The sequence below is a fragment of the Ascaphus truei genome, chromosome 3 (assembly GCF_040206685.1).
Source record: "Ascaphus truei isolate aAscTru1 chromosome 3, aAscTru1.hap1, whole genome shotgun sequence".
Classification (NCBI taxonomy): domain Eukaryota; kingdom Metazoa; phylum Chordata; class Amphibia; order Anura; family Ascaphidae; genus Ascaphus; species Ascaphus truei.
Genome location: NC_134485.1, coordinates 365,692,871 through 365,707,645, shown reverse-complemented (window position 1 = coordinate 365,707,645; position 14,775 = coordinate 365,692,871). Strand labels below are relative to the sequence as shown.

The following is a 14,775-nucleotide window of genomic DNA, read 5'->3' as shown; positions in this document are numbered from 1 at the left end:
CAGAGGCGTCTTTATTATTTTAGGCTTAAAAATGTTTTTTAGCTCATTTAAAATAAAAGCAGAGCAGCAAGTTATGATGGTTCATTGTAAAATGAAAAATGCTGCAGAAAGAAGACAGTTTAATTACCCCTTCATGGCCAAAGGTGGTTGCAATGCATGGTCAGCAATTCTGTACAAATATATAACATATCACTGTCTGTTTCTTAAATGAAGCTTCAGTTGCCTCAACCGCTTTACTGGGGCTTCCAGTGTAGAGAAAAATATGCAGGGTCCTCTGGCATTGAATGGGCAAAGGTTGTCCCATTCATTTCTGGTGAACAGCTCTGCAAAGCAATGCATTACTCTGGTCATTTGAATCTCCATAGTTCATTATAGTTTAACATCTCTTTTGCTGCATTGCTTTAGAATATAAATTGTGCATTCTGTGCGTGTAATATGTACGTATAATAAAAATTATATATTTGTTTTTTTCTAGGAATTATCCTTTTGACATAGTGACGCTTTTAAATTTGGTGCTTTTTAAGGCATCTGACACCAACAGAGAGATCTATGAAATCTCAGTGCAGCTAATGCAAGTATGTATATTGTACCGTGGCTGTTTCAGATAAATAACGGGTGCTAATTCTTCCATCTTAGCTCCATGCTTCATCTGTACATTTCCTCTACTGCGTTTCATAATCAGTAGGAAGTTTTCACTAACAGGAGAGCAAGGGATGTGAGGGATGTGTATAGTATGAGTAAAGGATTTAAAAAAAACAAAGCAGGGAAAAGAACGAGTGAGGGTGGCAGGGAGAAAACGATATAGAGAGAGTTCTCCCCAGGGTGATTAGTCAAATATAGAGCCAATACTTTTTACATATTTTTACAGTGGAAGGGCCTTCAGTAAAAAAAAAAAAAAGCCTAACAAGGAATAGGAGCCTACAACAGTCACTCAAACTTAAACTTCTTTGCTGATGAATGGGCATGCAACACATTGCAAATTATAAAGGGGATATTGTATTGTGACTGATCCTTGTTAAACTATCCATATTTTATGTAGCTTCATGCATTATCCTAGCAAATTACAACATATAAGTGTATAGGACACTTTGGAATGATTGTGTCCCAGAGCATTCGCTTAGTGTTCCTGTGCCTACAAGTTCCACTGGTTCTCCAAGATAAGCCTGCAAATTCTAACACATACCAGAAAGCCTTTCGGTGTTTTGCCAGATTCTTACACACCCAAGAGATTCTTCATTGTTTTTAAACCACATATTCTGTACAAAACCTGTACTTTGGAAGAGCCTTGCGAATGCATTGCAGGCATCTCCAACAGGGAAGAATGAGTGATAGAAGAATGAGTGATACAGAGAGAGATATCTCCAACAGAGAGGAATGAGTGATACAGGGAGACACTTTAATCTGTTTACATTTTAATCCATAGGTTCTTGAGGGAAAGCTTTTTGTGTACTCAAAAAAAGTAGCCGAGCAGAAGCCAGGCAGCATCCTGTATGGCACACATGGAGTGCTGCCACCTTTATACAGTGTGTCATTAGTACTCCTTTCCAATGAGCTGGCTCGGCTGTATCCAGAGCTCACACTTCCTCTGTTTTCAGGTATTCTTTGCTTTGGCAGCTACTCTTTGTCATTACAAACAACATTATACCATTTGTATTGTGTAGTAAATAATGTGTACACAGTGCGTTGGAGAGTAAGCATGCAGACAGTGTAGAACTAGAGCAACATCAGACATACATGGAGAGATGTGGTTTTATAACAATCTGAGTTATAGGCTGCAGGACCATGGTTTATTTATTTTAATTGTACTACTAGTAGCCATACTAGAGGGTGGTTGTGATTCCCCAAACTATTGTGCATCTCTAGGGTTGGATTGTGTGTATGTAACCTTCTCTTTTCCAACTTGTTTTAATATGGGGCAGGCGGGTTTATCAGTGAGACTTTATTTAAGTCCATGTGACAATTAGGCAAAAAATCAGGGAAACTAACTTTAAATTCGGAAGTTTCACAGAACAACAGTGAGAGTTAATATATCTACTTTGTGAAACTGTCTATCGGGTATTTGTTTAGAAACACATTAATGATTTGTATATGCTTTTTTTGTCTCCAGAGGTGAGTCAAAGGTTTCCAACAACTCACCCAAATGGGCGTCAGATTATGCTAACCTATTTGCTGCCGTGGCTTCATAACATTGAGCTTGTAGATAGCAGGCTCCTCCTTCCAAACTCTAGCCCCAGCACCCCTGAAGAGGACGTGAATGATAAAGATGGTGAAATGACTAGTGTCTGTGGGCTGAAAGGAAATGGCTGGGGATCACCAGATGCAACATCGCTAGTGCTTAATAACCTCATGTACATGACAGCAAAAGTAAGTATTAATGGTACCTTCTAAATGGACATGGTCATAATGTTGTTTTCCTACTAGAAGGCAAATGCAGGCCAAAACAACATGTTGTCCACAAAAGTGCACAATATTTCCATCTGTCAGAGTTCATGGGATGTATAAGTTAGATTTGAGGTCATTGTGATGGAATGAAGTTACAGAATGGATGAATTTTGGATGACTGTTTTGTTGGGATAGATATGAGGTTTCTCACTAAACCAGTGATCAAAATATATTTTCCATTTATTCAGACTTTTATTCAGATATAGTACTTGTGGTGTGAAACCAGAAGATTGCTTTTTTTCATAACCCCTAAAACATTGTGTTGTCACTGTCATATTTATATGTCTGAATAACTTAGACATATACTTATATTAGCGGGTGGAGAGCTTCCACCTCTATCCCTCGTGTACTGTACTTGGCAGGTTTGTTCGATATCCTCAATGCTATGGGCTAAGATGCTAATAAAAAACCTTACGATAAGCGGCTGATAGGAAGCTGAACTAGCGGATGCACAGAAAATAGTTATTTCCCTATCACCGTATATTTACAGCTCTAAACTTCACCTTAAAAATGTGTCAATGGAACCAATAGAATACCAACCTGTCAACCTGGAATATGATGATATTGCTCATCGGAATTATTTAGTTCATCAATAATACTTTCATTTATAAATTGCTGCATTGTTCATTATTTAATGTTACAATTTTTACTGTCCTCCTCTTCCATTACACTTTGATTTACGTGTATACTAAGCGTTGAAGATTTTACTAAATGTGAACATCGTACTACACCTAATATACAGGTGGGCTGTCCTACTACCCAATACACAATCATGTGATTCCATTATTTTATGTTGAGGATGTTTTAATTGAATAACGCTGGAGTATCAAGCAAAACATACTGCAGGGGATTTGAGTTAACATTTGCCAAGTATAGATTTTCCAAACTGCAATGTATTTGTTCTGTTACTTTGCGACTTCTAGTATATATGTGGTACTGTTACTCTGCTACTTCTAGTATATATGTGGTACGGTACATTTAATTTTTCTGCTCTTCTTTTGTAGTATGGAGATGAAATTCCAGGCCAAGAGGTGGAAAATGCTTGGAATGCATTGGCTAACAATGAGAAGTGGAGCAACAACCTTAGGATAACATTGCAATTTCTAATTAGCTTGTGTGGGGTCAGCAGTGATACAACGTTATTGCCTTATGTAAGATTCCAAGCATTTCAACTAATACATGTGTTTAATATTTCCTTGTTTCTTTAGTGTTGTATCCCACAGTATTTATTAATTATCATTTTTCTTCAACCCCCTAATGCTGTGCCATGTAGTCGGGATATAGCATATACTAGAGACTGTCTAAATCCCTATCACAACGTGCACTCTTTAAATCCGTTATTTTGCAATATTGTTTTTTTTTAACCTTTTTAATGAAAGCATAAAATTATTTTACAGCTAGGAAGGAATTAATAGCAAAACCTAGTGGAAAATATTGTTCTAAAACCATCACACCATATAACTTGTGTTTGAAAAACTTTTAACCTGTCTTTTATCTGGTTCTATTTTATTTCTTCCCCCGCAGATCAAAAAAGTTGCAATATACTTGTGCCGTAATAACACTATCCAGACAATGGAAGAGCTTCTCTTTGAGCTTCAGCAGACTGATCCGGTGAACCCGATAGTTCAACATTGTGATAACCCTCCGTTCTATCGCTTTGCTGCTAGCAACAAGGCCTCTGCAGCTCCTTCTGGTAGTAATTGAATACATTTTGATCTATAACTTCACATTACCCCGTCTTCTGCTTTTTCATGTGCTTTTAGCTATCAACATTAAAGTGTGCTACAGCAAAGGAAACGTCAAACAAAAAAACTTTTGCTCGCAAAGATTTCATAGTATTGTTAGATCTGGTTAATGGTATTTGCTGCAGGAGTTTTGCACTCATGTCTTATGTTATTTTCGTGTAATTTGGATTATCACCAGCTTGTCACAATCCTTTAAACATCTTTGCTAAAGTGGCCTATGATAAAAAAAATAAAATCTATTCCCCATACGTCACTTTTGGGGTATAAAAACCAGGTTTAACGGAAGCTTTAATTCCCTCTAAACAATCATAACATATTTTTAAAAGGTTAAATCCGGTTTTGTAGTGAAGTATTTAAGCTTTGTAATTCAACAACAATAGATAATTATTCAGGATACCTCGGTGGTCCACATACATCACACATCTTTAACCACACTTAAATCTGCACAAATCCTAATCGTGCACTGTTCTTATCAACTAAATTCTGAGTAAGCCTGGAAATGATTATAATAAATGTATAATTATATACAGAATATAGGCCTTATATGGTAAAGAATTGTACAGGCACAATAAATAACTGACCCAATCTGCTTACAAACAATTTTCCTTGGACACAAGGAGGTAAACTGAGCTGCCCATGGTACCAAAAAGATGACGCCTGTGGATGTGACCGGGCTCACCAGCTACAGTATAAGATACCATATCAGTGCTGTGCTTGTCAATAATAGTTGTGGAACTCTGTTATCCATGCATTTCTCAGATAAATACTGTAGTATGCACATCACATTACCACAGCCAGGTTTGTCTGATGTGTACCATACTGGCGCTGCCCGGAAATAAATCTGAAACACCCTCATGTAAGACCAAAATGTACAGTAAGTTTCAAGAACCAATACACCTGCTTAACCCACTGCTGGAGGGGCCAGTAACAGATTACTTTGCAGCATCGGGGTTAAACTAAACTAATTTCACCAATATAGAGATATGAGTAGCTCCAAGTCTAGCCCTCCATTCCAATTAATAATTGATCCAGTCCTCGGAATTATGAGAAGGTGCAGATTTAGTGTGCAACATAAGGAACAAAAAATCTCCTAAAGAATAGTACCCACTTATTACAAATGTGCACTCAGGTGGAAATAATATCATTCAATGTTATGCGGAAGCGGAGGAGATTAGGACACGGTCCTGTAAACTGCTATCTAGTGTCGGGTGCACCACTCTCATCTCTCTGCTTTAGGCAGGCTAGGGATTTCAAGCTTTAGACGTAGCTTGCATCAGAGGGTTACATTTGTACTCCGATTAGGCACAAGACTCACTTGTGGTTCAGAGTTCAAACGTGTTCATAATAAGTTGAACCACAGTAAACCATATTAAATAGATAATAATAACTTTATTTATATAGTGCTTTTCTCCCAATGGGACTCAAAGCACTTCCCAATTACAAAAAGGAAAAAAGAAGAAAACATTTAAACCGGCAGATCAAGCTGCCATTTTTGTATTTGATTTGATTTTCCCCCTTTAGTATGTGCTTCAATACAATCCACACAATAATAAGTAATTAGCTAAGTTGCCGATCGATCCATTCTCCTGTGATTGATCGACGAAGATTTGGCAAGGGGGTTCACTAAAGGGCTGTCGGTGCAGAAGAAGAGGACCAAAGATGCAAAGTTCTGTGGGGAAGATCATGTGACCAGAGAGTCACTAGATACAATTGGTGCACTGCTAGAGGGCAGGGCCCCAAAAGGGGATCCCCGTATAACGTGGTCGCATTATGTGGACCCCAAGCACTGCGTTATAACGGGGTTCAGCTGTATATTGTCCTAGTAGATAACTGATTTATTTTTAAAAAAAACACACATGTAGAATATTGCTTGGTCTACAGCTTTAAGGTTTTAAACAACACCAAACACAAGGAAAGATACAATACAGGATGGGATGGTACTGTAGCTATTAAATGCCGGTGGTGGTGGTTCATTAATTAAATGCCTGGGTAAACAGATAGGTCTTGAGCCTGTCTTTATAGATTTCCAGAAAGCCAGAGGTTTCCAAAGTACAACATAACATTTGCTCTTTATTTTATGCCACATATTTACAAGAGAGGATATACAATATTCAAGGGAAAGATATTTGGTACTCATAATGTTTTAGAATTTGTTGACACATTTGTTGCCACTCTAATTATATGCTGGCCTCTTGAACTGCCGGCAATTTTGGAGGGAGGGGAGGAGTTTTAACCCCAGGAAAATATTACGGTGCCTATGCTAGTAGCCTTCATAACCCACTTATCGAGGCTTTTTAGCTGTTATCGGCCAAAAATGCCTACAGCAATTCAGAATGCCTACAGCCTTGATAAGTGGGCGGCGAAAGCATTAATCGTCATTGCTGTCTCTCGTCTAAAACACAAACGCATGTGAGCCGCGATAAGCCCCTTATCGGCAGGTTTTGAGATTCGTGCAATTCTAGTAGTCTCATTTAGGTTATCGAGGCTAATCGCGGCTCTAGAATGGTGATTTCCTCACGAATTCCTCTCGCCAGAAAAAGTTGGTGTGAAGCTGCTAAGAAGCTGGTGAGAAGGCGGCGAGAGAGGGACTTAGGAAAAAAAATGCATTTTTCCTGCATCGGATTGATGCCGGTGGTCTCCGGAGCTGATACATATTAATACCAGCACTGAAAGCTCCCGGCATGAATCAGATGCATGGAAAATGCATTTACAGGCAACTTCATTACCTTAGTGGCTAACTGCTAAAGCAATGACGGGGTTAACTACCAGTGCCATGTTAATTGTGGGTAGCAGGGGTGGGTGAAGGTGGTATTTGGCCCTTGGTGGGTGTTTAGGCTTCGCGATTGCAGGTGGAGTTAACCCCATCATTACCTTAGCGGTTAATATCGCTAAGGTAATGAAGGGGTTAACCCCTCCCGCTACCCACCCAGTAGATATAAACACCCAGCAAGGGCCAAATACCAACTTCATCCATCCTCGCTGCCCACAATAAACATTCAAAAAACGTTCTACCCACCTCCTCTACCCCAACAACCCTCCCACCCCAACACATACAGTACAGTAATGGGCAAAAATACTATTATCCAGATATGGATAATAGCTCATTTGCCATTCAAAATCAAACATTAGCCAGCATAAATAAAGTAAATAACATTTCTACTTACCCCTGCCATCATGAAGGGTGTCCTCATCACCATACTCCAGGTCCATGTCCTCCGTTGACAGCAAGAGTACAAGACAACATACAATCTAATGGCCCCTAACCCCTTAATCACCCTAGCGGTTAATAACCGCTATAGTAATTAAGGGGTTAACTCACCCTCCCCTGCTACCCACCCGGGAGGCCTAACCACCTACCTTGGCACAAGTACCTCCACCCTCTACCCATTGATTGGCACAGTGGTACATCATACCCATATAATATGGGCATGATAAGCTACTATAGCAGTCAATGGCCAACCTATAAAAAAAATCCTCAAGCACAACAATACACAACAATTAAAGAAATAAACAAGCATCTAAACACCACAACAATAAAATAACTACAAAGCCTCAACTACATAGTTACATAGTAGATGAGGTTGAAAAAAGACACAGGTCCATCAAGTTCAACCTATGCTAAATTAAGACAACAGATACGTTATCCTATATCTATACTTACTTATTGATCCAGAGGAAGACAAACAAAAAACCCCATTAAGGGGAAAAATGAATTCCTTCCGGACTCCAAGAATTGGCAATCGGTTTAACTACACATCGATAAAATTATTCTAACACCAAAACCGCAAAAGAATAAAAATTATGTTATACCAAAATACTAGAATACAATTAAATAAACACCTAACCAACAAAAAATATCAAGAAATAAAACCGCTAACCAATCCTAAAATGTAATAATAACAAGCCATCCAAATACCAAACAATTTAGTGAAAACTATAAACAGAAATAGAAAAAATAACAATCAATTGTAAACAAGCATTTGCAATAAAATCCATTGCCCGAACACTGTAATTATCTGTACCCTAAAGGGGCACAGATTAATACATTAGCAGTCAATGGGCAATCAAAAACCTGAAAAAAGACAATTACATACATTCAATAGTTATCTTACATTTAGAAGTCTTCACCCTCCGAATACCAGCGTATCAGGAAGCTCTCGATGTCATCCACTGCAATTTTTTATTTTAAACCAATATTCATTTGTGTTATTTCTTTAAGTCTTTTAATCGGACACGTTTTAAAATTTAATATTATTAAATGGTATGTTTACGTTGTATTGTATGTCTTTATTTATATAACGCCATTAATGTACATAGCGCTTCACAGCAGTAATTAGTAACGTTGAATTAGACGTTAACGTTTGTAATAAATGGGTACCATTCTTTTGGCGTTTCAGTGTTAAAATAATTGGATGGACCTCTGTGAAGAACCAATTGTTCCTCGTATGCAGATCTGAAAGACCTAAGCAGTCCCTCCTCACACTAATGCCGCTCTGTCAGTTCTCAGCAATGTTGCACCCGAGCCATATTTTATTTGAGCCTAATTTGGAAGATCACCAGCTTGTTCCTTGCTCGCGTGGCCTGTGATATAATGGATTCCATTCCATTTCTGCATGGTGTTCTGCCACTTTTATAATAAATGGCAATGTATTACCCACAATCTAGTCCGCTTTACACGCACTACTACTTTCTGCTTCTGTATGTGGGTATTGTGCATGTGTGACTGCAGTAGAAACTATTTGCTATACAATCTTCCAAGGCTAATAAACCTTCAGAAAAGCCTTGTAATTTGCATAAAGAGCATTTTGTCTCATTACTTAGCCAAAAACCCTAACCACACACACAAAGTTAGACTCATCAGATCAATCCTGGTTTTGCTTTGTTACCTTGGTTGCTGAATCACATACTTTTTGTATCTGTAAAATCCTATATTACTTATATGTTAGAAAAATATTATTCTAAATTTATGATTGAGTAATAATCCCTGAAGAACAGGGCATTACTGGCCAATAATGCCCTGGCTGGAAGAGTTGAAGGCCTGAGGTGAAGCCGAGGGACTTTAACCCAGCCAGGGCATCATTGACCAGTAATGCCCTGTTCTGAGAGGATTATTACTATTATAGGCTAAATGTAGGCTTTTTTCGTAAATAATAGACACTTTTGTATAGTTATATAGATTTTTTTATTAAAATAAAATGGTAAATACATACAGTAAAAGCACCTCTATATACGCTTACACTGCAGCTATCTATATCCACACACTGCTGCCCCCTCTGTGTACACACACACACACATACACTGCAGCTACACATACACACATTGCAGCTACACACACACCTACACTGCAGCTACACACACACACACACACACACACACACACACTGCAGCTACACACACACACTGCAGCTGCACACACAAACACACACACACTGCAGCTACACACAGTGCAGATACACACACACTGCAGCTACACACACAAACTGCAGCTACATACATACACACACACACACACACACACACACAGAGAAAGAGAGAGAGAGAGAGAGAGAGAGAGAGAGAGGGAGAGAGAGAGAGAGAGAGAGAGAGAGAGAGAGAGAGAGAGAGAGAAACTGCAGCTACAAACAAACAGCAGACAGCCACTTACTTTGCAGCTACACAATCTCTCTCGCTCCTCAACTCAAAATGAAGCTGTGTTCACGGAGGGAGGGGGAGGTGTCACTGCCTGCAGCTTCTATCTGGTCAATCCCCTGCCCTGTCTGAGAGCTGTCCCTGCCTCCTGACCAATCCCCTGCCCTGTCTCAGAGCTGTTCTGACAAAAGGAAAAGCTGATTGTCTGGAAATAAACACATTGGAAATAAACACATTGCAAGCTGCAAAAATTCCAGGCATTACCGAATGAATAATGCCCGGAATTTTAACCAATCAGAGAGCAGGGATTTCAATAATGCCTGGAATTTTACAGCTTTAGCCTATAATTATTATTATCATCAGTCTAATTTCTTGCTTTGCGTTTTTTTCAGCTACACATATTTGATCAAATAATGGGTCTAAAACACCCACTTTTTATGATATGTGAAGGAAGAAATATAAAGTAATATGGATGAATTGCAGAACTTGTGACGGGTTTAATGATAGTAAACTATGCTGGTGGACTGTAGCGTTTCATATGAATTCATCTTATACTCCTTTACTTCCAGTGTGACAAATGACTGACTGACTTCAGTTGTTGTTATTCCTCCTACAGGAACCACTTCCAGCAGTAATACAGTTGTCGCTGGTCAAGATGGCTTCCCCGACATGGAAGAGGGCAGAATAGTTAAGGACACCGATGAAAGGTTGGTGAAAGGATTTTCTATGCAGATTTTTACATAATAGAAGATTTTTATGCATTGTTTTCTGAGGTACATTATACAGTTCACTAAATGATTTATAGCTTAGAAATAGACAAGAGTATAATTGTGGGTGCCCAATGCTTTTTTGTTGTTGTTGTTGTATACATTTGCCACGCTCAGTAGCACTCTCTTTTTTGACATAAATATATATATTCATGATGTGGTGAGTGTAGGAGTTTGATCTAGCTGGGAATGTGTGTTTATCATTTTATTTATACAGCACCAGCAATGTATGCAACGCTTTACAACTATATACTAGGAGTTAAATACATTATAAGTAATGGGAATAAGTGAAACTGGCAAATCACAGCATTAAGGCTAAATGAGATGCTGCCCCAAAAAGTTTATAATCTAAGTCAGGGGTGCGCAAACTGGGGGGGACGGCATTTTCTGGGGGGCGGCGTGGCACTTACAGAGGCCCCGCGCTTTTCCGCACAACATTTAAATAAAATGCCGGGGGAGCGCGTGAAGCCTCTGTATGCCTCTTACCCTTTCTCGGGTGGCTTGTGGCGATATGTCGTCATGACAACGTGGCGTCACATGACGTCAAATGGCTATGCGTTGCCATGGCAATGTGACATCACATGACGTCGTGACGTCAAATTATGTCAGAGAAAAGGTAAAGGGGGGGGGGGCACGAGCATTGCCTTAAGGCATTGTGATCGTGCACGCCTCCGCACGGTCTTCGGGAGCATGGTCGCAGCCTAAGACTTATCAGGCGAGACTACAGGAGAGAAGGGAGGGGGGATATGGTAGAAACTTTAAAATCTATAAAGAGATTCAAAAAAGTACAGGAGGGAAGTATATTCCAAAGAAAGAAGAGTGCTAGAATAGAGGTGATTCTCTGAAGCTGCAGGGCGGCAGGCTAAGGGGAAATGTGAGGAAGTTCTTCTGTACAGAAAATGCATTAGATTTAGGGAATTGCCTCCTAACAGACATGGTAGGGAATTATACAGTAAGGGAATTCATACATGTTTGTGATAGTCATAAGGCTAACATAAATCCGATAGAAAGCCATACTTCAAAACGAGAGGTAACTCTCAATGTATTACTTCCTGGTAAAACATTTTATAAATAAGGATCAAATCGGGTCTGATGTTTTACAGCAGATAGAAAAATGAGCAGACCTGGTGGGCCAATTGGTTCTTACTGTATCTGCTGTCAAATTCTATGCTGCTAACTGCTAATCCTTTCTTGTAGCTGGTAGATTAATTGATTTAGTGAGATAATGAGGGTTGGAGGTTTCAGGGGCAGCAATCGTTTAGTTCTTTAGAGATCTGTGATAGGAGAGCTGTCTTTCTGTTCATTCTAATACTCGGCTTTTAGATCTCTTTTTTTGCTGATTTCCTCGTCTGAGTTTGGGCCCCATTATTGCATCTATAGTTACTGTAGACAGGAAGATGTATCACACCGATTACATTCCCATGTCTGTTTCGGGATTAATTTGACAATCAGTCCAAAATGAGTGCATGTACAGGTAGTACAATAGCAATCAACACGAAGTTACACTTTAGCTGAGGCGTTTGGATTTACAAAGGAGCAAGGCAAGTTGCACAATCTAAAGAAAATATTTAGGTCTGAGTTCATTGTGCTTAACCTTTAGCCTTCAGGGATAGAGACATCCTGCTATTAATTGTGTAGCCACCAAGTGCCATGGTTAGGCCTGGGACCCGCTGCGCCCGGCGGCGCGGGCGGCCGCACGAGCGTTCCCCACCAGCAGGGGAATCCTCCCGAGCCGGTCCCGGTCCCCCCTGGCTGCACAGCTCACTACACGCTGTGACGCGTCAGCCGCTAGGGGATTCAAGAGAATTGTAATCCCAAGCATCGACGTGTCACGTGGTGATCTGTGAGCCAATGAGGAGGGGAGGCTTCGGGGAGCGGGGAGGAGAGTGTGGAGGGAAAGCAGCGTGAGTGCCTGTCTGTGTGTGTGTATGTGTGTGTATGTGTGTGTCTGAGTGCGTGAGTGCCTGCCTGTGTGTGTGTGTGCATGAGTGCCTGTCTGTGTGTCTGTGTGTGTGTGTGTGCCTGAGTGTCAGCGTGTGAGTAGGGCAGCCCGCAGCAGCTCCCTCCTGCAGCCCGAGCCCGTGGAGGGGGGGGGGGTAGCGGGTCCCTCCGCTTAAACCACGCCCCCTCCGCTTAAACCACGCCCCTCCCTCCCACTCCAGCCCCGGCTCACGCTCCCTACAGACCTAGGGTGACCATTCGTACCGGTTTTACCGGTACAGTCCTGTTTTTTTGAGGCCTGTACCGGTTTAAGCCTGTCCCGGTTTTTGTCCCGGTTTTTTTCCCTGGTCCCGGTATTGCGGTGTAGCGGCGGTAAGTATTTTTTATGTTTGCGTGAGAATGCTTCCGGGAGGACTGAATGATGGAGAATGCCGGGGGTGGGACTTAGAATGCCGGCCGGCCCGCAGGGGATTGGTTGCAGGCAGGTCAGAGGAAGCCGGGGGCGGGACTTCCGCTTTGTGCAGAGCACACGTGTCTTCCCGGCTTCCTCTGTGCGCGTGAGTGTCCCCCTTCTGTCCCGGGTCCCAGCCAGGGGGGGGTAATAGGAGGTGGTAGCGGGGGTGCGCCTGCCTTTGTACCACCTTGTACCTTTGCCCCCCCCCCCGGCGCTCCCAGCATTGCCCCTCCTGGCGCTCCCAGCATTGCCCCCCTCCGGCGCTCCTAGCATTGCCCCTCCTGGCGCTCCCAGCATTGCCCCCCCCGGCGCTCCAAGCATTGCCCCCCCCCGGCGCTCCCAGCATTGCCCCCCCCGGCGCTCCCAGCATTGCCCCCCCCGGCGCTCCCAGCATTGCCCCCCCCGGCGCTCCCACTGTTGCCCCCCCGGCGCTCCCACCGTTGCCCCCCAGGCGCCCCCACCATTGCCCCCCTGGCGCTCCCACCGTTGCCCCCCCGGCGCTCCCAGCTTTGCCCACCCGGCGCTCACAGCTTTGCCCCCCGGCGCTCACTTCCCCCCGTCCCCTTGGTGTGGGAGATGGGCTCGGGGGCGGGCAGTGGTTGCTGCGCGGTCGCGGGCGGTGCAGGGGCTGGCGGGCGGTGCAGGGGGAGGCGGGGTGTATCAGTGTGTGCATCAGTGTGTGCATCAGTGTGTGCATCAGTGTGTGTGTGTGTGTGTATGTGTATCAGTGTGTGTATATGTATCAGTGTGTGTGTGTATGTGTATGTGTATCAGTGTGTATGTGTATGTGTATCAGTGTGTGTATGTGTGTGTGTATCAGTGTGTGTGTGTGTGTGTGTGTGTGTGTGTGTGTGTGTGTGTGTGTGTGTGTGTGTGTGTGTGTGTGTGTGTGTGTGTGTGTGTGTGTGTATCAGTGTGTGTATATGTATCAGTGTGTGTGTATGTGTATGTGTATCAGTGTGTATCAGTGTGTATGTGTATGTGTATCAGTGTGTGTGTGTATGTGTGTGTGTATCAGTGTGTGTGTGGTGTATGTGTGTGTGTATCAGTGTGTGTGTATCAGTGGGTGGGTGTGTATCAGTGGGTGTATGTATGTGTATCAGTGTGTGTATCAGTGTGTGTGTATCAGTGGGGGGGTGTTGTGTGTGTATCAGTGTGTGTGTGTGTGTATCAGTGGGTGGGTGTGTATCAGTGGGTGTGTGTGTATCAGTGGGTGTGTGTGTATCAGTGTGTGTGTGTGTGTATCAGTGTGTGTGTGTGTGTGTGTATCAGTGTGTGTGTGTGTATCAGTGTGTGTGTGTGTATCAGTGTGTGTGTGTGTATCAGTGGGTGGGTGTGTGGGTGTATCAGTGGGTGTGTGTGTGTGTGGGTGTGTGTGTGTGTTTGTGTGTATCAGTGGGTGTGTGTGGGTGTGTGTGTGTGTGTGTGTGTGTGTATCAGTGGGGTGTGTGTGTGTATCAGTGGGGGGGTGTGTGTGTATCAGTGGGGGTGTGTATCAGTGGGGGGTGTGTGTATCAGTGGGTGTGTGTGTGTATGTGTATTAGGGGGTGTATCAGTGTGGGGGTGTGTGTATCAGTGGGGGTGAGGGGGTGTATCAGAGGGGGAGGGGGTGTGTATCAGTGGGGGCTGTGTGTGTGATCAGTGGGGGGTGTATCAGTGTGTGTGTGTGTGATCGTATCAGTGTGTGTGTGTGTGATCAGTATCAGTGTGTGTGTGATCGTATCAGTGTGTGTGTGTATCAGTGGGAGGGGGGTGTGCATCAGTGTGTGTGTGTGTGTGTGTGTATCAGTGTGTATCA

At 42.5% G+C, this 14,775-nt stretch overlaps 1 protein-coding gene across 7 annotated transcripts in view; it reads left to right on the top strand.

The window, feature by feature from the left end:
* Positions 1-14,775, top strand: part of FRY (FRY microtubule binding protein) — a 423,242-nt gene that overhangs the window by 317,761 nt on the left and 90,706 nt on the right. For all 7 annotated transcript variants that reach the window (XM_075592149.1, XM_075592144.1, XM_075592143.1 and 4 more), the window contains 6 exons: positions 476-575; positions 1,424-1,595; positions 2,108-2,364; positions 3,447-3,593; positions 3,967-4,135; positions 10,432-10,522. In XM_075592149.1, the coding sequence (XP_075448264.1) occupies positions 476-575; positions 1,424-1,595; positions 2,108-2,364; positions 3,447-3,593; positions 3,967-4,135; positions 10,432-10,522 (936 nt within the window). The remainder of the gene's footprint in view (positions 1-475; positions 576-1,423; positions 1,596-2,107; positions 2,365-3,446; positions 3,594-3,966; positions 4,136-10,431; positions 10,523-14,775) is intronic.